At 44.3% G+C, this 26,211-nt stretch overlaps 1 protein-coding gene across 5 annotated transcripts in view; it reads left to right on the top strand.

The window, feature by feature from the left end:
- Positions 1-324: 324 nt before the first annotated feature.
- The window catches only part of LOC308673153 (zinc finger protein 185-like), a 45,903-nt gene continuing 20,016 nt past the window's right edge, over positions 325-26,211 (top strand). For 4 of the 5 annotated variants that reach the window (XR_014027587.1, XM_081336630.1, XM_081336631.1 and 1 more), the window contains exons 1-9: positions 325-541; positions 17,541-17,623; positions 18,269-18,404; positions 20,159-20,230; positions 20,467-20,502; positions 22,042-22,110; positions 23,978-24,049; positions 24,216-24,296; positions 26,091-26,174. Coding sequence is in view for 4 of the 5 variants with exons in the window: in XM_081336630.1 (XP_081192756.1) it covers positions 17,599-17,623; positions 18,269-18,404; positions 20,159-20,230; positions 20,467-20,502; positions 22,042-22,110; positions 23,978-24,049; positions 24,216-24,296; positions 26,091-26,174 (575 nt within the window). In the remaining variant the exon portion in view is untranslated. The remainder of the gene's footprint in view (positions 542-17,540; positions 17,624-18,268; positions 18,405-20,158; positions 20,231-20,466; positions 20,503-22,041; positions 22,111-23,977; positions 24,050-24,215; positions 24,297-26,090; positions 26,175-26,211) is intronic. The other variant, XM_081336632.1, reaches the window with a different exon arrangement.

Raw genomic sequence — 26,211 nt, 5'->3', positions numbered from 1 at the left:
AATAGGCAAAAGGTGAGAGTTGATTTTTCTGGGCAAGTTAGATGCTGGTGGTGGGGGGGGGGGAAGGGGTGAGGAGGGAAGGTGGATGCTTCTTGCATCCCTAATAGCTGACCTGTCAGCCTTGCCCACGGCCAAGAGCTCAGCTACCCCATTGCTTTCTTTTCTCCTCTGGCCCAGGACATGTGCAGTGACACAGGGCAGAGAATGTGAAGAATGTGGAAGGGAGAGGCTGAAGCGGAGAGAGAGGGAGGGAGGGAGGGAGGGGGGAACTCTCTCTCATTCTCTCCCTCTCCTGTGCCTGGGATGTAGGAACCTGTTTGATGCCTTGCGGGGTAGAAGCACCCTCCCATTTTTGTCAGCCTTCCCTCCCATAACAAGGCTGGGCCCCAACCTGAGAGCTTGTGAGCTTTGCCCACACGCTGCCCTCCCTGCAGATCGCTCGCACCAAGCGAGGGTGCAGGCTGTTGTATGCTTTAAGTAAGATATCCTTGCAGAAGGAAATCCCCCTCCCGGCGCTGCTTCTACTGTGCAAGCGTCCCACGTAAGTCTCCTTTGGCTCTGAATCCTTTGGGGAAACAGGAGAAGGGAGCCTGCTTCTTTTTTTTTCTGTAAAGGGTTAAAGGTTGCTCTCTGCCCTAAACTGTTCAAGCTTTTTGGGCCAGATGTGGATAGCCTTAAGTTGGGATGAGGAGGGAAGGACCAAGAAATATTGCTTTGCAGTCCCCACCTGCTTTTTGCCCCCCTCTCCTCTACCACCCTCTCAACTGTTTCCCATTTTCTCACACCCTATCGATGAAATAACGAGACGTTACACCGATCTGGTTTGACGTGAGGGAAATGAAAGGATTGGTTTGTGATAAGAATGTGTGTGTGTGTGTGTGTGTGTGTGTGTGTGTGTGTTAAATATTTGTCAAGTTAAAGCAACTGCCTAATATATAATCAGCCCAGGTTCGAATCTCAGATAAAAAGGGTATGACTGACTGACTGATGAGAACATAAGAAGTTCGAAATGATCATTTCAGCCTCCCTAAAATTCTTTATTAGCAATTTGAATAATTTACATATAATTTACACACACACACACACACACACACACACACACACACACACACATATATATATATATATATATATATATATATATATATATATATATATATATATATATATATATATATATATATATACACTGCTCAAAAAAATAAAGGGAACACTTAAACAACACAATGTACTGCATTTAATAGTAGGATGTCTTATTTTCTGTTCCCTTTATTTTTTTGACCAGTATATATATATATATATATATATATATATATATATATATATATATATATATATATATGAATTTCTTTTTCCCTGACCAGTGCTGCACAGTATTTGCTCCATGCGTCCAGAATAGTGTTTACACTGGACTTTTAAGGCAGAAGAGTTCTGGAGAAGAGTTTTCCAAGGAGTGTCCCCCCAGGGCTCTTAGGACACTCATTATACTCCGAAGTGGGCAGAGTTTAAAACAAGGTCAATTGCTGGTGATTTTGGAAAAAAAATCATCAATCGTTGCCTGCCTTTTGCTGTTTTAAGGGGAGCAAAGACATCCGCCCAGAGTTTGGAAGCCTTAAATGCCAAGGCTGGCGTGCCTTACCCAAAATCCCTGTTGTCTTTGTGCATTTGAAGGTTTTGTGCTAGCAACTCCCATCTGTCCCAAAAGTGCTTTTCAAAAGGCAACTGGACTTTTGTTCGTTTTTGTTTTTCCCTTGAAAAGGTTTAGCTTCTCATCCAAGAAGCTCCTACAGTTCGATCTGTCTTTACTTCATTCTGTGTTTACATGCGCCAGTGCAAGATAGCTTCTTTGGTTCAGATCTTCGGATGTAGAGTCTTTTTTTAACTTTCTTCTCAAATCCATCAAAAAAAATTTTTTCTCCCACCAACGGGCGTGAGATGGGTGAAATCCATGTCTCAGGACTCTTCTAAAAGCTACGGTAATAGATTCTCCAAAACTAAAGTTTGGATTGTCCCACCCTGGGTTCCGCTTTTCCCCTTTGGATTTCTGTCCGTTGGGCAGCTCTTGGTAAAATAGAGTTTCTGTGCTAAAATTGAAAAATGTAGCCCTGTAGGGTAGGCAGAGCTTGGCGCCTTCTCCTCAGCTGGGCGCCCTTCCCTCTTCTGTTTGGCAAGCTTTATTTATCCTCTGCCCATGCTTGGAGAACATCTGTCAGAGAGCTGAGGAATGCAAGGCATTCTCAGAAACCACATGAAGAGAACGCTGGTTTTAAAAGTAACCGGTATAACAGAGATTTGTGCCAAATCTTTTCTCCTTTTATGAAACTCCTCCTTATAAAGGCATTCACCATATTTTTTTTTTCTGAATCCAACTCTTGGGCCTTTAATAATTGCACCACAGGCAGAAATCAAACCAAACCAAAGTCCCCAAATGCTCAGAAGGCTTGGCTCACATCCTATTTGATTGTTGTTGGTACAAGAGGGTGAGAGGCTGGTTCTTTGGTTCCTAAATTAAATGAATGACCCATTGGGAACCCCATATTAAAACTTAAGGACCATGGTGTTAGTTTTATGACTGTCGCATCTGCTTAATAATAATAATAATATAATGATAATGATAATAATGATAATGATAACAATAACAATAGTAATAATAATACAGTTGGAAGGGACCTTGGAGGTCGTCTAGTCCACCCCACTGCTCAGGCAGGAAACCCTATACCAGTGATGGCAAACCTGTTAGAGACCGAGTGCCCAAACCACAACCCCAAACCCACTTATTTGTAGCAAAGTGCCAGGGCAGCATCAGCATTGCGGTGCCCTCGGGGGGGGGGGCGTGGCCCACTGGGTGGGCGTGGCTGATGTGGTCATGGCAGATTTGGTGGGCGTGGCCAGGCTAGGCGTGGCCACCTTGATGTTGCTCATGGGGGTGGGTTTGCCTGTGGGGGCTGGGCAGGATTGGGGGAGATCCAGGGGGTCTCTGGTGGATGGGGCGGTGGGCAGGAGGCTCATCCTGCAGGGTGAGGCAGGGGGTAGGGGGGGAGTGCCATTGCTGTGGGGCCAGGCGAGGCGAGGCAGGGGCGGCTGAGCGCATAGGGGCGTGCTCTACCACCTGTACTCGAGCTTGCTAGCCGGTTGCTTTGCTTCCTTTGTGCTGGGCAGGGCTGCCACGCTGGGCACTGGTGGTAGCCTAATGGGCCTGCGCAAGCTGCTAGTGGTGGCGGCAGGTGTGCCCACAGAGAGGGCTCTGAGTGCCACCTCTGGCACGTGTGCCATAGGTTCGCCATCACTGCCCTCTACCATTTCAGACAAATGGCTGTCCAGTCTTTTTCTTAAAATCTTCCAGTGTTGGAGCATTCACCGCTTCTGGAGGCAGGTCGTTCCACTGATGAATTGTTCCAATTGTCAGGAAATTTCTCCTTAGTTCTAGGTTGCTTCTCTCTTTGGTTAGTTTCCATCCGTTGCTTCTTGTCCTGCTTTCAGGTGCTTTGGAGAATAGCTTGTCTCCCTCTTCTTTATGGTAGCCCCTGAGATATTGGAACACTGCTATCATGTCCCCCCTCGTCCTTCTCTTCATTAAACTAGACATACCCAATTCCTGCAATCGTTCTTTATATGCTTTAGCCTCCAGTCCCCAATCATCTTTGTTGCACTTCTCTGAACTCTTTCTAGCGTCTCAACTTTTTTTTTTACATCGTGGTGACCAGAACTGGATGCCACGTGTATTCCAAGTGTGGCCTTACCATCATGATGATTCTCTTCCTTCATCTTCTACTCTTCCTTGTCTTGGTGTCCCCCAAATGTGTTAGGCTACCAGCTTCTGTAATTGGCAGTCAGAGTGAAAGATATCTCCTCTGCTACATCATTTTTCCATAGACGAAGGCCATAGTGATGAGTGTCACATGGCTCGTGTTTCTGCCATTCACCCGTGATTTAGCGGCATGACAGTTTAGGGTTTGGGACATCAGTAGAACAAGTTTTCCACTTCCCTTCATGTGTTTGGGAGGGAGTTGTGGACTTGTGCCCCACCCAATGGCTCTTGCCCATCAAGTTTACTTTGCTCCTGTTTTGGATTGGAGTGAAGGTTTGCAGAAATGAGAGTCTACTTTTGGGATAGTTCTGAGTGGTCTTCTCACTGACCCCAGTTTTCAGCTGACCACAAATCCAATTTGATGTTGCCTTGGTTGTCATCTTGGTGACCTGTCACGGTCTGGTGGTGTCATGGAGCTAAGAAGTTGGTCTAGCTTTATGGTGCCTTCAGTATCTCCCTAACCCTAAGAGAATCTATATTCTCCTTTTCCCTATTCATTAACAAAGCCCATGAGGCTGTCCTTCAGAGTTAATAAAAATATGTGCCAAGCTAGAAATCCAACCACTATTCTTGTTCATAAACTAAGTAGAGCTGGATCAAGTTAATAGTGAATGGAAGAATATCAGGAAATACCAGGGCTGTTGTAGATTAGAAGAGAATAGAGTTAGAAGGGACCTTGGAGGTCTTCTAGTTCAGCCCCCTGCTCAAGCAGGAGAACCTATACCATCTCAGACAAACAGATGGTTGAAACAGATGATTGTTAAAAACCTATTGGGAAAAGAGAATGATGAACTGCTTCCATATGATTGCCCAGAAAACATCAGGGATGAAGTCACTAGAAGTTAAGCCTGATTTAAAAGAGGTTTTACCTTCACCTAAATACGGCTAAGGGACGCGGTGGCTCAGTGGGTTAGGACGCTGAGCTTGTTGATCAGAATTTTGGCCGTTTGGCAGGTCGAATCCCGAGCGCCGCGTAACAGAGTGAGCGCCTGTTACTCGTCCCAGCTTCTGCCAACCTAGCAGTTCGAAAGCACGTAAAAATGCAAGTAGAAAAATAGGGACCACTACGGTGGGAAGGTAACAGCGCTCCGTGTGCCTTCGGCATCTAGTCATGCCAGCCACATGACCACGGAGACGTCCTCGGACAAGTGCTGGCTCTTTGGCTTTGAAATGGAGATGAGCACCGGCCCCTAGAGTCGGAAACGACTAGCACGCATGTGCGGGGGAACCTTTACCTTTACCTTAAATATGGCTAACCAAGCTAATAAGGCTGTATGCTGTGGGGCCATTTGTGGAAGAAAAGCTAGCATTACTCAGTACCTCATTTTATTTCAGAGAAAGTTTATGGGGAAATGTTATTGCTCAATAAGAACATCCTTATATCTGGAAGGTCCCATGTAGAATTTCTGGACCAAACTGATCTGGGAAAGGCTACTGTCTTGGCAACTAGAAAACTCACGGATGTTTCTCTTTACCTGTGACAACTGCAGTGAGATTATTACTATATGCTCAAAGGTGGAAAGGTTTGAGACGCTAACCAGAATGGAGGAGTGGTTGGTAAAAGTGACGGAACTTGCAGAGATAACTAAATCGACTTCCTTGATTAAAGATATTAACTATGAATATGGCTGACTGGAAACCCTTTATAGGTTGTTTTTTTTGCATGAAACAGAAAAAAATGCACATGATTTGTGGTTTTGATTATTAGAAAAAATGAATAAGGAGGAAAAGTGAGCTTTTTTGTGATTATACTGTAAGAGATAAGCTTGCAATTGTACTTGAATTTGCTGCAAAAGAAATTGGAAGTTTGTCTTCTCTTCTCTTCTCTTCTCTTCTCTTCTCTTCTCTTCTCTTCTCTTCTCTTCTCTTCTCTTCTCTTCTCTTCTCTTCTCTCCTTCTCTCCCTTCCCTTCCCTTCCCTTCCCTTCCCTCCCCTATTTCTTAGTAATGTTCTCTTCTTTATATAATGAAGGCTGCTGTCTCAAAATCTTCATTAAAGTGTCATGTGTAATGTGTTAGCCCTATTTCTCTTCTGGAACCAGAAAGACAATGAGGAAGTGAATGTATTTTAAAATCATTTGCAAGTAGATTCATTGCTCTATGTTATTTCAGTCAGTCTCCTCCATCAGAATAATGTATACAGGAGAAAGAATATGGAAATAACACGTGCAGGTCAAAGGAATGCATTACATCAACAAGGAGAAGAGAGAGAGAGAACAAAACAACCTACAGTACCTCAGGCAATTTATTTATTTATTTAAAAAATTGATATGGCCGCACAAATGAAGGGAAAACCTTACAGCAATAAAACCCCGAACCCAACAAGCCCCCTCACCCAATGCAATATTTGGGCATGAGAAGGGTACAAATGTTTCAGATGGTGACAATGCCAATTTTCCCTAACATCTGACTTGGAATGATTCCTCAAGTTTATTTTGCAAACTGATGTGAGCAGTCAAACTACACAGGGTTTTGAATTATGAGCCAGAGTATACCTGATGCTATGCTAGATTGGTCCAGTGAAATCCAAGAAAATCTACAATGAATGAGTAACTGTTTGAAGGTCTGGGTGGAGAGAAAACTGTCCAGTTTTCCTATTGTGGTCAGGAATCAGTGACCACAAATGTTACTCAACGCCAAGTAGCTTGAGCCAAGAGGACTAATGGTTAAAGTTCAGCAATATTTGGAGGTCCATACATTCCCACGCTCTCCAGTAGAACATGAATTCTGAATCTTCTGATCACCCATAACCTATCCTCTTGTATGCGCCCAGGGTGTTTATATTGCAGTAAGGCGTAATTTGCTTTGACTTCATGTAATATGCTAAGCCTTAAGCCATGTTTTCCCACCCACCATGGCCGGATTCAGACAGGTCTGTTAAAATCAAGCAAGGCACGGCTCACCATAACATATGAACTCGAGTCATGCATGATTCAGACCAATGCTTCCTTTAGTTCAGCACTGCCAAGTACAATTAATAATGGAGTTGCAAGTCTTGAGTAAGGCACTTTCTTGACTGTGCTGTCCAATTCCCTTCCCTGGGGTCGAACTGAGTCTCTTTTTTTGAATACAAAGTACCGTGCAAGCTTTGCTATCAATTTATGGATCTTCTGTTGGTTTGAATGTAAATGAGGGTGGAGGGATTTCTTCCTAATAAGCAATGCAACCAGGATTATCTTATAGGCTTAATGCTCCTTCTTCTAATCCCCATCTTTCCCAGCTGAAGTATTTCCTTCTCTTCCTGTAAACAGGATGGATCCCCAGTTCTAGAGGGGATTGCTCTGCTCCTAATTACTACTTCTCTGTGTAGTTTACCTCCAGCTGATTTAATTGGCCCAATTTGCATTTATCGCATCTCTCTCGTTCATTTATACTGTTCCTAGATGTATGCAAGGTTGCAACCTTGTTAGAGTGGGCACCAGTTTGGAAGAGCTTTCAAAAGCAACCAGAAGGATGGGGTTTGTTTTCAATTCAAGTCCAATTCTGGAAGAACCTCTGGTTGAAGAAAGCTGCCCGAGATAATATGAGTTACTGTGTGGCATCATTAGGAAGCCTAGCCAGGAAAATCAAGGGAAACCTGGGAACATACACAAGGGCAAAATACGAAGAATTTGACAGACCATATACTAAGTCAAAAAATATAAACTGTCTTATTATCAAACATGAATTTAGTATTTGTAATAGAGCTATTTTCCCTACTGGGTAAAACAGATTAGGAGAATGTATCTAGTTTCAAAGATGGGGTATCTGAAACGGACTGTTTTCCTCTGAGCTGATGAAAGCCTATATTAAATCCTGACCCCAAAATAATGATGACTATTTAATTGGGTTGCGCAATATTTTGAAACCAATTGAAAATAGAGGGCATGAAAGTTTCTCCTGTCTGCAGCTCTTTAAAGCAGCTGCAACTTTTCCAAACACTGTGCTATGTTTATGTCTGCATATTTTCAAAGGACCTTCCTGGATTATTGTAAGTCAAGGATTACACTGTATTCCTTCGAGAAATGTTGGTGTTATACAAATGCTGCAACAATCAGGTGCAATGCCTGGTTTCCCCACCCCCCTCTTTTAGCTCTGTTCTCATACTACCCGGTGATGTGAGAACATATGTGATGTTTTTCCTTGCGGTTCCTTCACCAATAAAACTAATTCTGAATAGCTTTCAGGCACAGATGATGGATTCAAAAAATCAGTAGCAACCAGAAAGAAAGAAAAAGGATCTTCCTGGAATGTAATATGAAGCACTGAGCAGGCATACGGTAGTGAAGGTATTGTCTCTGGGATGGTACCCTTGCCCTCTTCCCATCCCTGTTTATTTATTTATTTATTTTATTTTAATTCCATTTATATCCCGCCCTTCTCCGAAGACTCAGGGCGGCTTACAAGCTTAGCAGTAGCCTTCATTCTATGTATATGCCTGCTTATTAGGGCTTTCACACACACCCCAAGCGGCATTATTACAAAGTCAGCTTAATTGCCCCCAACAATCTGGGTCCTCATTTTACCTACCTCGGAAGGATGGAAGGCTGAGTCAACCTTGAGCCTGGTGGGATGCGAACCTGCACTAATTGCAGGCAGCTGGTGTTACTTAAGGAGGCATTAGCCCACTGCTCCACCAAGGCTCTTAATTATTTGCGCGTGTTATCAATCACGCGCAATTATTTCTCACAGATCCAGGTTTCAAAGCAATTTTTGGTGTGCTTGTATGACATGCTACACCAAATTAAAACGGGGTACAGTATTTGTAGTTCACTGAGTTGTAGGAACCAGGCCTCACATTAGACCTTAGCGTATCTTATTTCTTGGCCCAACATGCGTTACATTACACAACTGCTATGCCTTGTTAAGTTGGGTCTCCCCACCCTCCTTACGCTGATCTATGACCGTAACAAAGATTTGATTTGATTATTTTCTTGTCAATCAGCTCCTGAGGTAAATCAGCTGTTAAGAGCACTGGAGCTTATTTCTAATAAACCGGATACCGGAACTATAAGTGTGATGTAATCTGAAAATCACCCCACTGATGTAGGAATTGAAACTGGGAAAAAAACTAAACAAGGTATAATTTCTCTTCACAGATTTATGAATAAATTTAGAGACATTCTGATGATCCAACGGTAGACAAACTTCCTCAACCTGCTGTGCAGGTTGAGGCAGCCACAGGGCCTCCTTCCTTATTCAGTAGAAGAATCTGTTGAATAACAATTTAGAACTAATTGTAAGTAACAACAATAATTGCTCTTAGCAGTAGTGGGGCGCGGCACATCGGGAGGTGTTAGTACAGGCAGGAAATTTACCAGCTGTAAAACAGCTACAATAATCTTAGGACTGAACCTTTGGTTTTTTTCTGTGTCTTTGGAAGTATGGTTTCCATCATAGCCCTCAAGACTTGTTCATGAAGACCACTGTTTCTCAACCTTGGTAACCGCAATGCGCTGGCTGGGGAATTCTGGGAGTTGAAGTCCACACCTCTTAAAGTTGCCAAGGTTGGGAAACAGCCCACCCGTCTCTTCCTTCCAAGGCTAGCCAGAATTATTTTGAGCAAAGGGATCAAATTGTCAACAAACCAATGCAATCGTCTTTTCGTAAGTTAGAAGAATTGCATCCTTCAAAGGCCACCTTCCACTAGTGACTTAAAGTCTCTTCGTAGCATGGTCTCACCATCACTGGCCACATGGCTTTTATTTCGGCACAGTGAGGGGTTGGCTGAATTGGATGAGAAGAAGGTCATTACTTGGAAAACCTACAGGAGTGGCCAAAATTGTGGAAACCTTTTGGGGAAAGTGTGTTTTTGAGGTTTGATGGCTAATAACACCATTATTATTTCTTTTGGAGTATAAAATTATATATGAATGAAAAGATAATTTAATCAGGAATGTAATGCAACATTGTTCAATTATCTGTACTGTATTCTATGAAAAGTTATAGCCAAATAGTCAGAAAACTTGCTTAGGTCGATATCAGCTAGCTTTCCTTCATCTGATTGTAGCCAATGAGCATGAGTAGAGAGCCAATCGGGTGTCATTTTGTTTTGGCAATGAGCCAATCAGATCACAGTAGGATTCAGTGATTGATGTCATGCATTGAAACTGAGAGGAGGACATTTGTCAGTGTGTATTGTGATCGTTATCAAGTTGGTTGGGTTTTTTGTGTGTTCTTTCATTTAGTGAGCTTGTAAAACGTAATAAAATTAAAGTAATGGTGCAAAGAGTTGACTGGTCACCTAGAAAGCGATGTAAAATAGTATATTATTAAGCGAACAAGGCTACTACAGTTATATAAAGAAATTAGAAGAAAAATGGGTGGAAACTTAACCAAAGATGGCATTTCTACTGTACACTTTTCTCAAACGGTTTCCACAATTTTGGCCACTACTGTATCTCGATTCCTAAGAATGGAATGCGGCACCTGGAGTTAAGAATCTTAATTAGAAGGAAAAAAATGAATCTTTATTAATTGGGCTCGGAGGACTTTCTTACACTCACTAAAAAGGAGCACGCTGTATAGGTAGATATGTGTGTCTGCATAATCAACACATGTTCGCATTGAGATGCCTACTTTTTTCACATAGCACGCCACAAGTGACATTTCAATCTTGGGTTTACCCTCAGTATTTCCAGTGTGGTGTTGTGGCATAGCAGCATAAGCATTCAGGGTAGCTAAGAAAATCAGTGGACTTTCTTGTTCAAAAGCTGCAGTGACCTGAGGGTGTGCCAAGGGTTGCAATTCTACTTGTAATATTGAGCGGTAAGATGAGCTTCAAAGAAGTGAAAAGCAGGACTAGGAGTGACATGATAGCAATATTCCAATATTTGAGAGGCTGCTACAAAGAAGGGGGGCAGTCAACCTGTGGGTCTACCTATTTTCCAAAGCACCAGAAGGCAAGATAAGAAACAATAAGGTAAAGGTTCCCCCACACATGCGTGCTAGTCGTTTCCGACTCTAGGGGCCAGTGCTCATCTCCGTTTCAAAGCCGAAGAGCCAGCGCTTGTCCGAGGACATCTCCGTGGTCATGTGGCCGGCATGACTAGACGCCAAAGGCGCATGGAACGCTGTTACCTTCCCACCGGAGTGGTCCCTATTTTTCTACTTGCATTTTTACGTGCTTTCGAACTGCTAGGTTGGCAGAAGCTGGGACGAGTAACAGGCGCTCACTCTGCTACGCGGCACTCGGGATTCGACCCGCCAAACTGCCGACCATCTGATCGACAAGCTCAGCGTCCTAACCCACTGAGCCACCGCGTCCCTATAAGAAACAATAGATGGAAACTAATCAAGGAGAGAAGCAACCTAGAACTAAGGAGAAATTTCCAACAGTAAAAACAATTAGCCAGTGGAATGGCTTGCCTCCAGAAGCTGCGGGTGCTCCATCGCTGGACGTTTTTAAGAAGAGACTGGACAGCCACTTGTCTGAAATGGTATGGGGTCTCCTGCTTGAACAGGGGGCTGGACTAGAAGGCCACCAAGGTCCCTTCCAACTTCATTATTCTGTTCTGTTCTGTAGGAACTGGATGATAAAATGTTCAGGTATGAGTAGATAGAGATGGCACTTTTGGAAGTAAGAAAAACCCATCCCTTGATATTAACAAGGAAACTGGTTTTACCTTTAATTCGAGCTGCAAAACAGATCTTGAATGCTGGAATTCGAAGTCCCAGTAAAAGTTTAAAAGTCGGTGACTTGTTCTCAAATCACAACGGCCGAAATCTAGCTTGAAACCGTGTTCTTTTTCAAAGAGGAAAGATTGATCCCTCCAGGAAGAAAATAGGTTCAACATTTGGAAAATAATTTCCAAATGTTCAACCCTCGCTTACAAAGATAAAAAAGGCAGAAAATTAGGGCTGCTTCTCTAGCAGGATTTTGCTGCTGTTTTGAATAGTTGGGGTAGGGTTTATATTTTTTGTGGATAGTTGCTGAGTAGGCGTTCCCTTCTGCAGTTCAGGAATTTTGGAATAGTCTCGGGTTTCTGTACATTTCGCAATATAGTTTTTTCACACTGGGAGCTGGATATCTAACCTGCTGGTTCTTTTTATCCACGGCAATTTGCAATTAACACTGAATAACAGGATGTTTAGATGGAGGTGTGTAGGACATTCCTGATGTGTCTAGAAGTTCTGGGAGCTGAAGACTTGCATGCTGTGTGCCAGAATAGCACCTTGGAGGTCTTCTAGTCCAGCCCCCTGCTCAGGCAGGAGACCTTATACCAGGGATGTCAAACTCAATTTCATTGAGGGCCGCATCAGCATTGCGGTTGCCCTCAGGGGGCCAGGTGGGTATGGCCAGGGTGGGCATGGCCTACTGGGTGGGCGTGGCTAGAGTACGTATGGCCTACTGGGTGGGCGTGGCTAGAGTGCGTATGGCCTACTGGGTGGGCGTGGACAGCTCTACATCGTTCGTATCAAGGGTGCCTATCAAGGGTGCCTGAGCAGGAGTGGGACAGATCTGAGGGTCTCTGGCAGGAGGAGGGTCTCTGGGCCAGGGCCAAGGCAGTGGGGGATGTTCCCTCACTGTTTCCAGGATGGCTTCGCGGGCCACATGAAACCACTTCGCGGGCCGGATCCGGCCCCCGGGCCTTGTGTTTGACATGTCTGCCTTATACCATTTCAGACAAGTGGCTGTCCGGTCTTTTCTTAAAAACGTCCAGCGATGGGGCACCCACAACTTCTGAAGGCAAGCCATTCCACTGGTTAATTGTCCTCACTGTTAGGAAGTTTCTCCTTAATTCCAGGTTGCTTCTCTCCAGGGCTTTTTTTGTCATAGAACGCTCAGAACGGAGTTCCGGCACCTTTTTTGGATGGAACCTTGTAGGGTAGGCAAGGCGGGTTGTATGACATGTGTGAGTTCCGGCACCTTTTTCTTTTACAAAAAAAGCACTGCTTCTCTCCTTGATTAGTTTCCATCCATTGTTTCTTGCCTTGCCTTCTGGTGTTTTGGAAAATAGGTTGACCCCCATCTTTTTTGTGGCAGCCCTTAAAATACTGGAATATTGTTCTCCTATATCACCCCTAGTCCTTCTCTTCTCTAGACTGGCCATGCCCAGTTCCTGCAACCGTTCTTCATATGTTTTAGTCTCAGGGCCTTTGATGACCTTAGTTGTTCTTCTCTCATAAGAAATTCAATATTTCGCTGCCTGTTGACCCAAGCACATGCTTCAAAAGCTGTCATTGGCACTTCCATCCAAACCTATCCCCAGGTCCTCTTGAGTTCAAGACCTGATGACCACAAGAAAAAATTCATCTAGGATTTAAAAAACAACACAAAACCCTCAATACAGATCGTCTTGCTGCATATTTTACCCTCCCAATTTAGCCTTCGTTTGCTGGGATTTCCAGATAATTTCCTCTCCGAGCATCAACCAAACGCTACCTTAGCACGAATGAAATCTAAGCCTTTCTCCAGGAAAAAATAATAAAATAAAATAAAACTTTTCTTGCTATGCTGGTTTGTAGATATTACTAGTTGTTAGATTTACTTAGTTTCCATTCTGAGTGGGAGCTGAAGATAAGCAGGTGAATTGCCTGCAGTCAAGAAGTCGCCGAGCCCTGATTGGAGGGGGGGGGGCAGAACTTTCTGCTCCTGGTTCAGCAGCTTGGGAGGGGGGGGAAATGTCCTTTGTTGACATTTCTCAGCTCAAAAAACAGGAATGGAAGCCAAGAGAAGAAATGAGTGGGCAGATCCTGATTTAATTAGATTTCCGACAGGTTTGGAAGTATTTCACTACCAGAGGTATGGGCTGCAAACGAGCTGGAGCTAGATGGTTTCGGGCAACTTGGGTGAAGACAACTCTGGATTTGACAAGTGGAGGGTTTTTAGGTACACAAATGCAGGGCTCCCCAACGCCTGGCCTATGGGCCAGCACTGGGCCGCAGCATGCCAGAAATTGGGCCACACAAACAAATGAAGCCCCATTTGCGGGATGCAGGCAGCATGCTAAATCATGTCCCCCTCCAGTCCACAGGAAAAACCTCACTCAGCAGAACCAGTCCCTGGTGCCCAAAAGCCTGTGGGGTAGGGGCACTGTCCTAATGTAAGTTAAGATACAGGTTAATATGAGTCCTATTCTACTCCATTTCTGAAGTCGTGGATAGCAACCTCCTACAATTAAAAAGAATTAATATTTTTTATGAAGTGGCTGAGAGCTTCCACTCTCCTGCTTGAACAGGGCGTCGGACTCAAAGACCTCCAAGATCTGTCCCGACACTGTCCTGTTATACGGTCTGTGTCAGCCTGCTTCCTTACCACAATGGCACCTTCTTGACTTTATGGGACAGCCTAGTTACCAAAAAACGGTGTCAACAAACACAACAGCAGGGGGGGGGAAAGAAGAAGTTCCTTTTCCGCTTGCAAGCACACCCCTGGATTCTGAGCTGTTTCTTTTACCATTCTGCGTGGTTTCTATCCCCACCCAGTTCTCCGAAGTGTGTGCGTTCCCACAACACTGAACTATGAAATGGCAAAAATGGAGCTTGTCTGGCACACCCTTCAAAGGGTTCTCCACGAAGAGGGGTGTTTGCGATGCCCCCTAAGACTAACCCTGCACTGTGGCCAAGGCTGCTTGTTTCCCATGAGGCTTCCAGCTGTTTCTTAAGAAGCCAACTTCAGAAAGTCCACTCTGGATTGGAGAGAGGTTTGGGTGGTGCTCTCTCTGGATTACAGCCGCCGTGAGATTCGATTTGTTGTTGCTCTGCAACTCGTACTTCCCACCCATGGTCCAGTGTGGACCGGTCTACAGAAGCTGCCTTTTACTCTTAGGGAATGGTTCTCCGCTCGTTAGTCCTCATGATTTCTTTCCCAGAAGTCTGCAGACCGGGATGCCTTTACTCCCCCCCACCCCTTTCCCATTTGATGTCATTTGAATTTAACCCAGCTCCTTTCTTTATTTCTCTGCTGAGACCACCATACGGTAGCTGGGACGCTACAATAATCAATGCAAGATGGGAACAGGTTGTCTTGCCTTCCTCTGTAGGGACATGGTAGCTTTGTAGCAAAGCAGAACTGATTGTTCAGCGTAAGAGAAATTAAGTAGACATGTCGCTTTCCAGCACGATCATTTCCATTCCTTTTTTCCTGTTGTCAAGCCAACAATAGTGAGAGCTTGTCCACGTTTACTATTTTATTCTTCAACAACACTTCACAGGATTCTCCAGTTCCAGGTTCCTTCCTTCCTTCCTTTGCCCCTCTCCCTTTCCTTTCCTTTCCTTTCCTTTCCTTTCCTTTCCTTTCCTTTCCTTTCCTTTCCTTTCCTTTCCTTCCCTTCCCTTCCCTTCCCTTCCCTTCCCTTCCCTTCCCTTCCTTTCCTTCTTCCATCCTTTCCTTTCCTTTCCTTTCCTTTCCTTTCCTTTCCTTTCCTTTCCTTTCCTTTCCTTTCCTTTCCTTTCCTTTCCTTTCCTTTCCCTCCCTTCCCTTCCCTTCCCTTCCATTCCTTTCCTTCTTCCTTCCTTTCCTTTCCTTTCCTTTCCCTTCCCTTCCCTTCCCTTCCCTTCCATTCCTTTCCTTTCCTTTCCTTCTTCCTTCCTTTCCTTTCCTTTCCTTTCCTTTCCCTTCCCTTCCCTTCCCTTCCCTTCCATTCCTTTCCTTTCCTTCTTCCTTCCTTTCCTTTCCTTTCCTTTCCTTTCCTTTCCTTTCCTTTCCTTTCCTTTCCTTTCCTTTCCTTTCCTTTCCTTTCCTTTCCTTTCCTTTCCTTTCCTTTCCTTTCCTTCCCTTCCCTTCCCTTCCCTTCCCTTCCCTTCCTCATCCAGTTCTGGGCTATTCTCCACAATATGATGCATCCACAAGCGACTTCCCCTTTATCCAACTGCAGATCTAGTCTCTTGATGGGAGACTGAAGAGTCAAGTTTTTCCTCCACGGCTCTAAACCATCTCCACCCATCTCTCATTTGAACATGGAAAAGCTCATCTCAAACATTCAGGCTGCACTTGAATTTCTGGCTTGGCAGATTTATGCAAAGCCAGGCATGCTGGCAGTTTGCTTCAGTGATGGCTTTGGGCAACAACAAGCCGTTCTTGCCAATGCTCAGTTTTTCCGAGCATGAGTCATACTGCAAATCTCATCCCAGATCTTTAGTGACAGTTTCCTCCTACCATATTTTGCTAGTAGCAATAGCAATAGCACTTATTTACTGCATATACCATCCCATAATCCAGGGATCTTCAAACTTGGCCCTTCTATGACTTGTGGACTTCAACTCCCAGAATTCCTCAGCCAAGTTTGAAGACCCCTGTCATAGTGCTTTACAGCCCTCTCTGAGCAGTTTACAAGATCAGCATATTGACCCCAACAATCTGACTCCTCATTTTACTGACCTTGGAAGGATGGAAAACTGAGTCATCCTTAAGCTGGTCAGGATTGAACTCCAGGGTGTGGACAGAGTTAGCCTGCAATAGTGCATTCTAACCACTGTGCCGCCAGGGCTCCTAGTAAGTGAGACTGGAGGGTAAGCCTGCAAGATTAGCCCTCACAGCACTGAAGAATGATCCATGGGCCACTCTTGGACCACTCTTCTTTTGGACCCTACAGCTCCTGAAATCACACTTAACTGGAATTCAGAAGCACCCCAGTTCTACAGACCGGTCTGTGGTGGCAAATACGCAAGAATGCACACAAATAAGAAACGCAGAGGTTCAGTAGATTGATCCTAGGTGGGGATGGAGGATAGAGAATACGACAAGGTTTGTTATGGACTTAGCACACTTCAAAACACCCAGGAGAACCAAAAGTTGAAATCCGTAAGCCATCCAAAAAAAAAACACCAATCCCTCTTGGAAATCTTAGCTCCCTTCTAAAAGAGCATTGTGCAATCTCTCTGCTCCAATGCTAATCTTGTCTCCCAAATGTTTGGCCTTCTATTAAGAAAATTTTGCTCATCCTGACTATGAATGGTGGGCCAAAGATTGCAAAGAGTTGGATTCCAAGCCCGACTCCATTTAGCTCTGAAGTTCATAGGTGAGTTCTGAGTAGCTCCATGTTCTTTCACTCTAACTAAGATCAAATATAGCTCCTTATGGAGTTTTTATAAGTAAAAATAGAAAACAAATGAGCATGATTTATGGTTTTGATTATTTAGATAGGATAGATTATAGAAAGAAAAGAGGTCTGATTTTAGAGAAAACTTGAGATAAGTTTATAATTGTACTCCTAAGGGCTGTAAGGAAAAACAGAAGCCTGGTTTTTTGTATCTTTTTTTCTTTCTTTTCTACTTTTACTTTTTCTTTCTTGCATTTTTAGCTTTCTCTCCCCCCCTCTCTTCTTTTTTCTTTTTTCCTTCTTTATTTATTTATTTTATTTATTTATTTTCTTATATTTGTATACCGCCCTTCTCCCGAAGGACTCATTCTATATCGATTTGTATTAGTGTTTTACCTTTGGTTTTAAAACTTTCAACAAAATTATATTAAAAATTAAGTAACATTAACTATGTGATATTAATCCCATAGACATAGAGACATATCTGCAAGGTATTGTTTTTTTAAAAAAAAATCAGGATGGCTGCCACAGTGGAACAATCAAACCCCTACCCATTTTTTATGTCTGTTGTATGTAAAAATGCTTCAAGCACAACACTGAGGGATTGTCTTGATTTCCCCCCCCTCCAACCTACAAGAGATCCTAGTTTCCATAACAGGTGTGTGTTGTGAGTATGGCTTCTTTGGAGCATCAAGAGAAGGCTGAGGACCATCTGCTTGCCTTCTGCTTTGTTTTACAGGAATAATCTGGTTTTCATTTCTCCCCTCCTAGTTACATCTTTGTGCCGAACTCCGGAAACTAACGCGGTGCGAGAGAGCCCGTGTAAATCATGCTGTCTCTTGGCGCCGTGAAAGGTATATTATGGGATGCTTCATCCCTAATTGTATAATGTGCTTCCTTTAAACCTGAAGTACTGAGATGCCTTGGAGTTGTGCTGCGGGGTTAACTATAAATGACAACACAGCTTTATTACTGTTAAAAATCCAGTAATCAGAAAAAACAAATAGAGATGAGTCAGGAGGAGTCTTGGCAGCCCTTTTTAAGACTAACACGTTTTTATTAAAAGTCATAAGCTTTTATGAGCTGCAGCTGATGGCATCAGACACACAGAACAATTAAGGATTTCAATTATGCTGGATTTAAATAATTGTGCAGATACAAATTGTGCCTGAGACAAATTAAGAGCCCTTTCTCAGTTAACAATTATAATGCATTGAAATGGTGTTTAATTTGTTGAGACCTTCTGAGATAGCCTGAAAGTTGTTGATGAATGCGAGTTCAGTACTTATGCCAGTGAAATTCCTCTTTTTCCAAAAACAACCTTTGAGATCTTTAAAGCCCCTTTTTCCTCTTGAATAATCTGGTTAAAACCAGGCAGTGTAGAATGAGAAGGTCCCAAAGACAAGTCTGTAGTCCAGGTTCTCTAAGTTCATCTAATACGCATTGGATTCTCTGTTCTTTGGGGGTTCCAACTTCTTCTTGATCCATTTTTTTTTAAGATGGCGTTATCCTACCCAGTGAGGAAGACCGCAAACGGATTATTACCCAAATGAAAGTAAGGACAACTCTGAAAGGGGACAAGAGTTGGATCCATCACAGGTCCGATTCTGAGGAGAAGCAGAACCACAGTCCTTTGTGAGTATGAAGCCACTCTGCCCTAAAAATTTGCTCCAGTTTCCTGAACGTTTTCTTCCTTTGAAAAAAAAATGGCTTCTTTTTACCTAGCTCGTCCTCAGAAGACACTTCCACACTCTTATCCTCATGTCCTTCTGGCTTAGAGGAGAGCTCAAAGAACATCACCCGGTCAGCATCCGCCTCTCACACGCTGATCGTGTGGGAAATAGCACTTGCCTCAATATTCCCCACAGGCAGTGGTGGGATTCAAATACGTGAACAACCGGTTCTCTGTGTGGAGGCCGCTTCTGGAAGTCTGTTCTGGGCCTGGGCAACCAAAGATTAGCTACCGGTTCTGCCGAACTGGTGCGAACCAGCAGAATCCCACCACTGCCCACAGGCCCAAATTGAGAGGAGAAAAGGTGACAATGTAGGGATTAAACCTCTTTAGGAGCGGTGTCTTAAAATTAAGGAGACAGAATGAAGCCAACTTCCTCAGTCATAAACTGTGCATAGGAAAAACTGCCACCTTTTTTTGTGCCGTTGTTTGCTATCTGCAAGCTGCTGTGGGGATGATGAAATACCGAGAGGCAGGGCATCTGTGTACCATCACACAACTTACCTACTAAAAACTTGGTGATGCAAAATTATATCCGTCCTTAATTTTCAACGTCTTTTCTATCAAATTGAATAAAAGCTAAGCTTTCCTTCAAAATGCAAGCCCGATGCTTGGGAGCCTCCAGCTCATATCTTTGTGGTTTTCTTGACAACAGGATGGGGAAAAAAACTGGTCACAGATGTCTCCCACAATGGTTTTTCAGCTTTCCAGTCTGGTGTGCAATTTTCAACTGAGCATTAGTTGAGTTATCCATGCACCTGCTGCTTAGTTGGATATCCATCTATTCGGTTCAGGTCCATATCTATCTAAACATATTGTCTTGTGTCCTAGAGAACATTCTTAAGGGATCAAGCAGCAGGTATTGCATCTTTCACAAACCCAATGTCATGGTTCCGATTAATGAAGCAGAGCAAAGGACATTCCAGCATTGTTTATTCTAAGAAGTCTATAATACTGAGAATGAAGCATCCCGTGGGTGGATGCCAGAATCTGAATTCTCCTCCCCTGAACACATCTATCATACACAATTCCCTCCCTTAATTACATGTCATAAATCACATTCTCCAATTAGTTTAACATACAAAGTTTCACTTCCTTTCTGTACTTTCTTATCTTATCCAAACAACCGGTTCAACCTTCCCCTCCTCCCCCAAGGCTTCATTGATTCAAGGCAAAAACATTTTAAAGGAAAAGGCTGCCTCTTATATTGTCAGAGCAAAAATATCCAATGTTTGCAGCGTTGACACTCTATCGTGTTCTTGCAATTCTTCTTCTTCTTCTTCTTCTTCTTCTTCTTCTTCTTCTTCTTCTTCTTCTTCTTCTTCTTCTTCTTCTTCTTCTTCTTCTTCTTCTTCTTCTCCTCCTCCTCCTCCTCCTCCTCCTCCTTCTCACCTACCTACTATTTTCCCTCCAACAACAACCCTGTGAGGTGATTAGGCTGAGAAAGAGAAGGACTGGCACCAACTCATCTGTCAGCTTTCATTCCTAAGGCGGAACTAGAACTCCCAGACTCCTGGTTTCAAGCCTGAGGCCTTCATGCACAAATCATCTCTTTCAGAGCTCAGTGCCAGATCCATTGCTAATGTGAGGTGCTTCGTCCTGCCTTGTCCAACTACAACACTAATGTCCTTATTTTGACAATCTCTGTCTTCTTCAGGACACCTTGTACAGCGCCATCTTCCCACAGAGAACCACAGTCTCCTTCAGCACACAAAAATATTTCCCCAAAGTGAGTATGTTGCTATTTCATTATATTTTAATTGTGATATTATACCGCTTTTTTAAAAAAAGTCACTTCTGCAAAGATTGATCCCTTGAGTTTTAAGCGCAAAATAAAATGCTCATAGCACCAAGGATGCTTCTATAACTAGGGAAGACTTGGATTACTTTCAGTCGTCAAGAAAGTCATGGGGTGCTCACCTCTGATTAAACAGCTCAAAGGCTTTATCTTTCTCTTCCATCTAGTTCTTCTACTGCCACATCGTCTGGGTATCTCATCAGGTGAGTCAAAAGTAATTGCAGAGGGGAAATTGCATCAACAGAGGAACAGTTTCACGTTCACATGAAGTTATAGTACTGCTTTATACTGTACTCTGTTGAAACCACACTTGGAATGCTGCATCCGATTCTGGTCTCACCAAGATACAAAAAAAAAAGATGTTAGACCCTAGAAAGAGTGCAGAGAAGAGCAACAAGGATGATTAGAGGTCTGGAAGGTAAACCGCGCAATGAACAATTGAGAGAACTAGATGTGTCTAGTCTAACAAAGAGAAGGAACTAGGGGTGATATGATAGCAGTCTTGCAGTGTTTGAGCGACTGACACAGAGAAGAGGGGGTCAACATAATCTCCACCTGAGGGCAGGACTAGAAGCAACGGGTGGAAGATCATTAAAGAGAGATCCAGCCAAGAATTAAGGAGAAATTTCCTGAGAGTGAGAACCATTAATCAGTGGAATGGTTTAGAACAGGGGTCCCCAACCCCCAGTCCGTGGACTGGTACAGGGCTGCGGCATGCCAGCAACCAGGCCGACAAACAGGGAAAAGCCCCATCCGTGGGATGCAGGCATCACACAAAACCACGCTCCCTCCAGTCCGCAGAAAAACCTCTCTCCAGATAACTGGTCCCTGGTGCCCAAAAGGTTGGGGAGCTCTGGTTTAGAACACAGAACATAGAATAAGAGAGTTGGAAGGGATCTTGGAGGTCTTCTAACCCAACCTCCTGCTCAAGCAGGAGACCCTAGCCGTCCAATCTCTTCTTAAAAGCCTCCAGCAATGGGGCAGCCACAGCTTCTGAAGGCAAGCTGTAGATGCTCCATCACTGAAGGTTTTCAAGAAGAGATTGGACAGCCATTTGGGTCTCCTGTTTGAGCAGCAGGTTGGACTAGAAGACCTCCAAGGCACCTTCCAACCCAGGGGTGTCAAACTCAATTTCATTGAGGGCCACATCAGCATTGCGGTTGCCCTCAGGGGGCCGGGTGGGTGTGGCCTGGGTGGGTGTGGCCTGGGTGGGTGTGGCCTGGGTGGGCGTGGCCTACTGGGTGGGCGTGGCTAAAGTGTGCATGGCCTACTGGGTGGGCATGGCCAGCTCTACATCGTCCGCATCAAGGGTGCCTATGGGGGCCTGGGCAGGAGTGGGACAGATCTGAGGGTCTCTGGCAGAAGGAGGGTCTCTGGGCCAGGGCCAAGGCAGTGGGGGCCGTTCCCTCACTCTTTCCAGGATGGCTTTGCGGGCCACATGAAACCACTTCGCGGGAAAGAGGGAATGGTTCATTTCTTTCAGCATCTGGAATTCCTGCTGATCGTTTTGTGGCTTGAATAACACAGAACAGAGAGCGGAGTTGATGCAAAAACAGTCGACTGAATTGCTTTAGAATCCCAGCAGAATGTCAAAAACTACCCCTATAAACCTAAATAGGATGAGGGAATGCAACGGAGTGTTCTGTAAGAGGGCAGCACGGTTCCAGGTTGCAAAGGTCCCAGTCTAGTCACCGGATGAAATTTGTCCCAGGAATTTTCTAAGTATCTCTCTTCTCTTCTAGGGGAGTTTTCACCAAGACCATTGATAAGTCATCTCCTTCCAAGACAGCATCCAACGGGACCCAGAAAAGGTTGGTCTAAGAGTCATCTTTGTTAGTCTGGTTCTACGAGGAAGTTGTAAGTTAGTCACCTGCAACAATTTTGGCTGGATTTCTACGATACCCATTACTGGATGTAACGGACAGCTCCAATTCTCTCTTGCTAGAGCCGTGCCTTCAACCCACAAAGAGCTGCATGCATTTTTCTGCATGCGATATCTTGTGGCTTGTCATTCCTATTCTGGTCCTTTAGTCCAGCTGTGCCTTTAATTAATTAAAATTCAGTTAAACAGTGCCATGTGTTGAGACCTCAAAAGTAGGTTGTGACATCTGCTGTCTAGAATAGTATTTTTCCAGCAATCACCAGGGTTGGACATCTGTGTAACTTCCCCCTTCTTCCCCCCCAATGATGTCCTACAACATGCTGAACATCTGGATCTGCTCCACGAGCCTTGAAGTGGGACAGAATCCCTCTAAGATGTTGCCTTGTAAGATTTTGTTGTGTTTTCTGTATGTTTGGATAATGGACTCCTCATATTCGGTCCCTTATTTTATCGCTTTGGCTTTTTATCATGTAGTAGAACACAGGATGCATTTAATCTGTTTTCTTTGTTACTGAAAATTAAAATCTGTTTTATTATGGTGCCGTGGTTCAGAATCTTATTTTGTTATTTATTTATTCCATTAGATTTGGGGAGCTGCCTGCTTCCCAAGTGACTCTGGGCAGTGTACAGACTTAAAAGGAAAAAGTGGGTGTGAGAGACAGTGATAAAAACAATTGAAAAATAAAAGATATACTGCGTGTACCCAGACAAAGTTTCTCATGATATTCCAAAAGAAAACTGCCCTGGGATCAAAGCCTCATGTTCAAAGACTTTAGAAATCCTTATAGGTTTGGAAGCATGTGAATTTTTGGAATCTTTTCCAATGGGTAAGCACCATAGCCGTGACCAGGGGGGCCTTTGCCCAGGTTCGCCTGGTGCGCCAGTTGCGGCCCTACCTGGACCGAGATGCCCTGCGCACAGTCACTCATGCGCTCGTGACCTCCCGATTGGACTACTGCAATGCTTTCTACATGGGGCTGCCCTTGAGGACCACCCGGAGGCTTCAGCTGGTGCAGAATGCAGCCGCGCGGGTTGTGATGGGGGTCCCCCGAAACTCCCATGTAACACCTCTACTCCGCGAACTGCATTGGCTTCCGGTTGCCCTCCGGGTGAGATTCAAGGTGCTGGTGATGACCTATAAAGCCCTAAATGGCTTGGGTCCGGGATATCTGAGGGAACACCTGCTGCCGGCATCAAGCTCCCTTCGTCCTGTGCGCTCCCACAGGGAGGGTCTTCTCAGGGTACCGCCGGTAAAAAATTGCTGGCGGACAATACCCAGGGGGAGGGCCTTCTCTGTGGGTGCGCCGGCCCTTTGGAACCAGCTGCCTGTAGAGCTTAGGACTGCCCCTGACCTTCGCTCATTCCGCCGGGACCTGAAGACCTGGCTCTTTGAGCTTTCTGGCCTGGACTGAGTATTAACTGGGGTTTTAATTGTATTTTAATTGGGGTTTTTATTTCAAGGTTAATGTAATCATTTTAATTGTTTTTAATTTTTGTAATTTGCTGTATTGTTTTTAAAAAACCGTGTGAACCTCCCTGAGTCCTACGGGAGAAGGGCGGTATATAAGTCTAATAAAATAAATAAAATAAATAAATAACTTGTTGTCTATGTGCCCTTCTACCCTGTGTTTCCTTACCTCAAAGGAAAATCCAGAAGCCTGCTTTTAAAATGAAAAAGACTTATTTCCAACAATGACATTAAAACACCCCATTAATGTTGGGGTATACGATTCTCTTCTCAATCAGCAACCCCTCCCTTTGTTGAACCTCTTGATGTACCCATCGCTTTTTTTCAGTATCAAGAGCCCAAGCCAGACCTCCCCCACCACCCAAGGGCACAAGATCTCCACTGAGGATTACAAAAAACTGTGAGTATTTTAAAGTAATGATGTAGGAGCAGCTGCTGTGCCACCTGGAAGCACAGATAAGAGTCATCCTTCAATCTCTGCCTGAGGATTACTGTTTCTTTCCGGGTAATTAACTGGGTGGGGGGGGGAATCTCACCTCCCCCTTTCTTTTTTATCTGTCCTTCAGAGCTCCCTATAATATTAAGCGTGAACTCTCACACCCAGGAGATGGGCAACCCTTTGTTTCTCCAGAGGAGCAGAAAAAGAGGTACCTCGAGAAAGTCTGGGATTAGGGGGTCTCTGATGTTCTCCAGGCTTGATGGTTTTCTTGCAGACATTTCATTATTATTATTATTATTATTATTATTATTATTATTATTATTATTATTATTATTATTATTATTATTATTAATTTTATTTGTATACCGCCCTTCTCCCGAAGGACTCAGGGCGGTGAACAGGGCAATACATGTTAAAAAGACAGAATACAAAAATTAAAAAAGATTAAACAAAATGCCCACAACTCTTACAATAGGTTAAAACACATTTAAAAGTAATAAAAACCCAACCCCATCCCATCAGGCCAGGCCAGCTTGTTCAAAGAGATACGTCTTTAGATCGCGTCGGAAGGAGCGAAGGTCGGGCGCCATCCGGAGCTCAACCGGAAGACGGTTCCATAAATCCGGCGCGCCCACAGAGAAGGCCCTCCCCCTGGGGGCCACCAGTTGGCATTCTTTGACCGGTGGCACCCTGAGGAGGCCCTCTCTGTGGGAGCGTATTGGGCGGAGGGAAGTTGATGCCGGCCGCAGGTGCTCCCCAAGGTATTCCGGACCCATGCCATGTAGGGCTTTGTAGGTCAATACCAGCACCTTGAACCTCACCCGGAAGACAACTGGGAGCCAATGCAGCTCACGGAGCAGAGGTGTAACATGGGAGTATCGGGAGATACTCCCGATACAAGTAGCTAACATCATCAGTGTTAGAAGGGAACGGGGTTTGTAGAGAGGAAGGAGGAGAAAGAAGGAGGAGAAAAAAAAGAAAAGGGAGGAGGGAAAGGGGGCGAGAAGAAGGACCATGGGGTCCTTGGTGTTCTCTGAGCTTGGTTGTTTCTTTGCAGACATTTCATTACCTAGCTAGGAACCATCATCAGTGCTAGAAGGCCGGGGAGTAGCAAGTGGGAGGACAAGAACGAGGAGGGCTAGGAGAACTGTGGGGATCCTTGGATTAGCTTGGTGCTTTTCTTGCAGATGTTTCATTACCCCTTGGAGGTAGACGAAGAGTGGGTGAAGTCAGTGGGGCCAAAGTCAGTGGGGATGACCATTTTATTTATAACTTTCATTTTCTTCTTTTGGGGCATCGACTTCTCTCCCTTCCAGACTGCAAGCAGAAATGTTTAGCAGGAATTCAGCCTAGGGTGAAATACTGAGTTAATCCGCAACGCATTGAACATGCCTATTGAACAGATCCTGTTGTTCCCATGGAATTTAAAGATAGAGTTAATCTTCTGACATTAAACCAATCTCTGGCCTTGCCTTGTTCTCCCTCTGGTTGAAGAGCAATTGGATGGAACAGTGTTCTGTTAACTGAAAAATTACCTGCAAGTAAAAAGCTAGCAGCTCATGGAAAAGAGGAATAATAATAATAATAATAATAATAATAATAACAACAACAACAACAACAACAACAACAACAACAACAACAACAATAATGTTGGAAGGGACCTTGGAGGTTATCTACTCCAACCCCCTGCTCAGGCAGGAAACCCTATACCATTTCAATCAAATGGCTGGCCAGTCTCTTCTTAAAAACTTCCAGTGTTGGAGCATTCACCACTTCTGGAGGGCAGGTTGTTCCACTGGTTAGTTGTTCTGTCAGGAAGTTTCTCCTTAGTTCTAGGTTGCTTCTCTCCTTGACTAGTTTCCATCCGTTGCTTCTTGTCCGGCTTTCAGGCACTTTGGAGAATAGCTTGGCTCTTGCCTTTTGCCAAGATCTGCATTTCCTTAGAGATGGTGCCAGAATAGAACTCAGGCTGTTATCTCCTTTTTCATCCATTGTTTTTTAGGACGGAAGCTGCTAGCAGCGTGCTCAGGCGCACGGCCGGTAGGGAGCGCTCCTATGTCCTTTCAGCTGCAAAGAAAACTGGAGGGTAAGTCTGACAAGGAACCCCAGGTTGACTGGAGGTA

Source organism: Vipera berus (genome assembly GCF_964194415.1).
Source record: "Vipera berus genome assembly, chromosome: 11".
In the NCBI taxonomy this organism is placed as follows: Eukaryota; Metazoa; Chordata; class Lepidosauria; order Squamata; family Viperidae; genus Vipera; species Vipera berus.
Note: the sequence above shows the minus strand (reverse complement) of the source record. Positions and strands in the feature narration are given on the sequence as shown.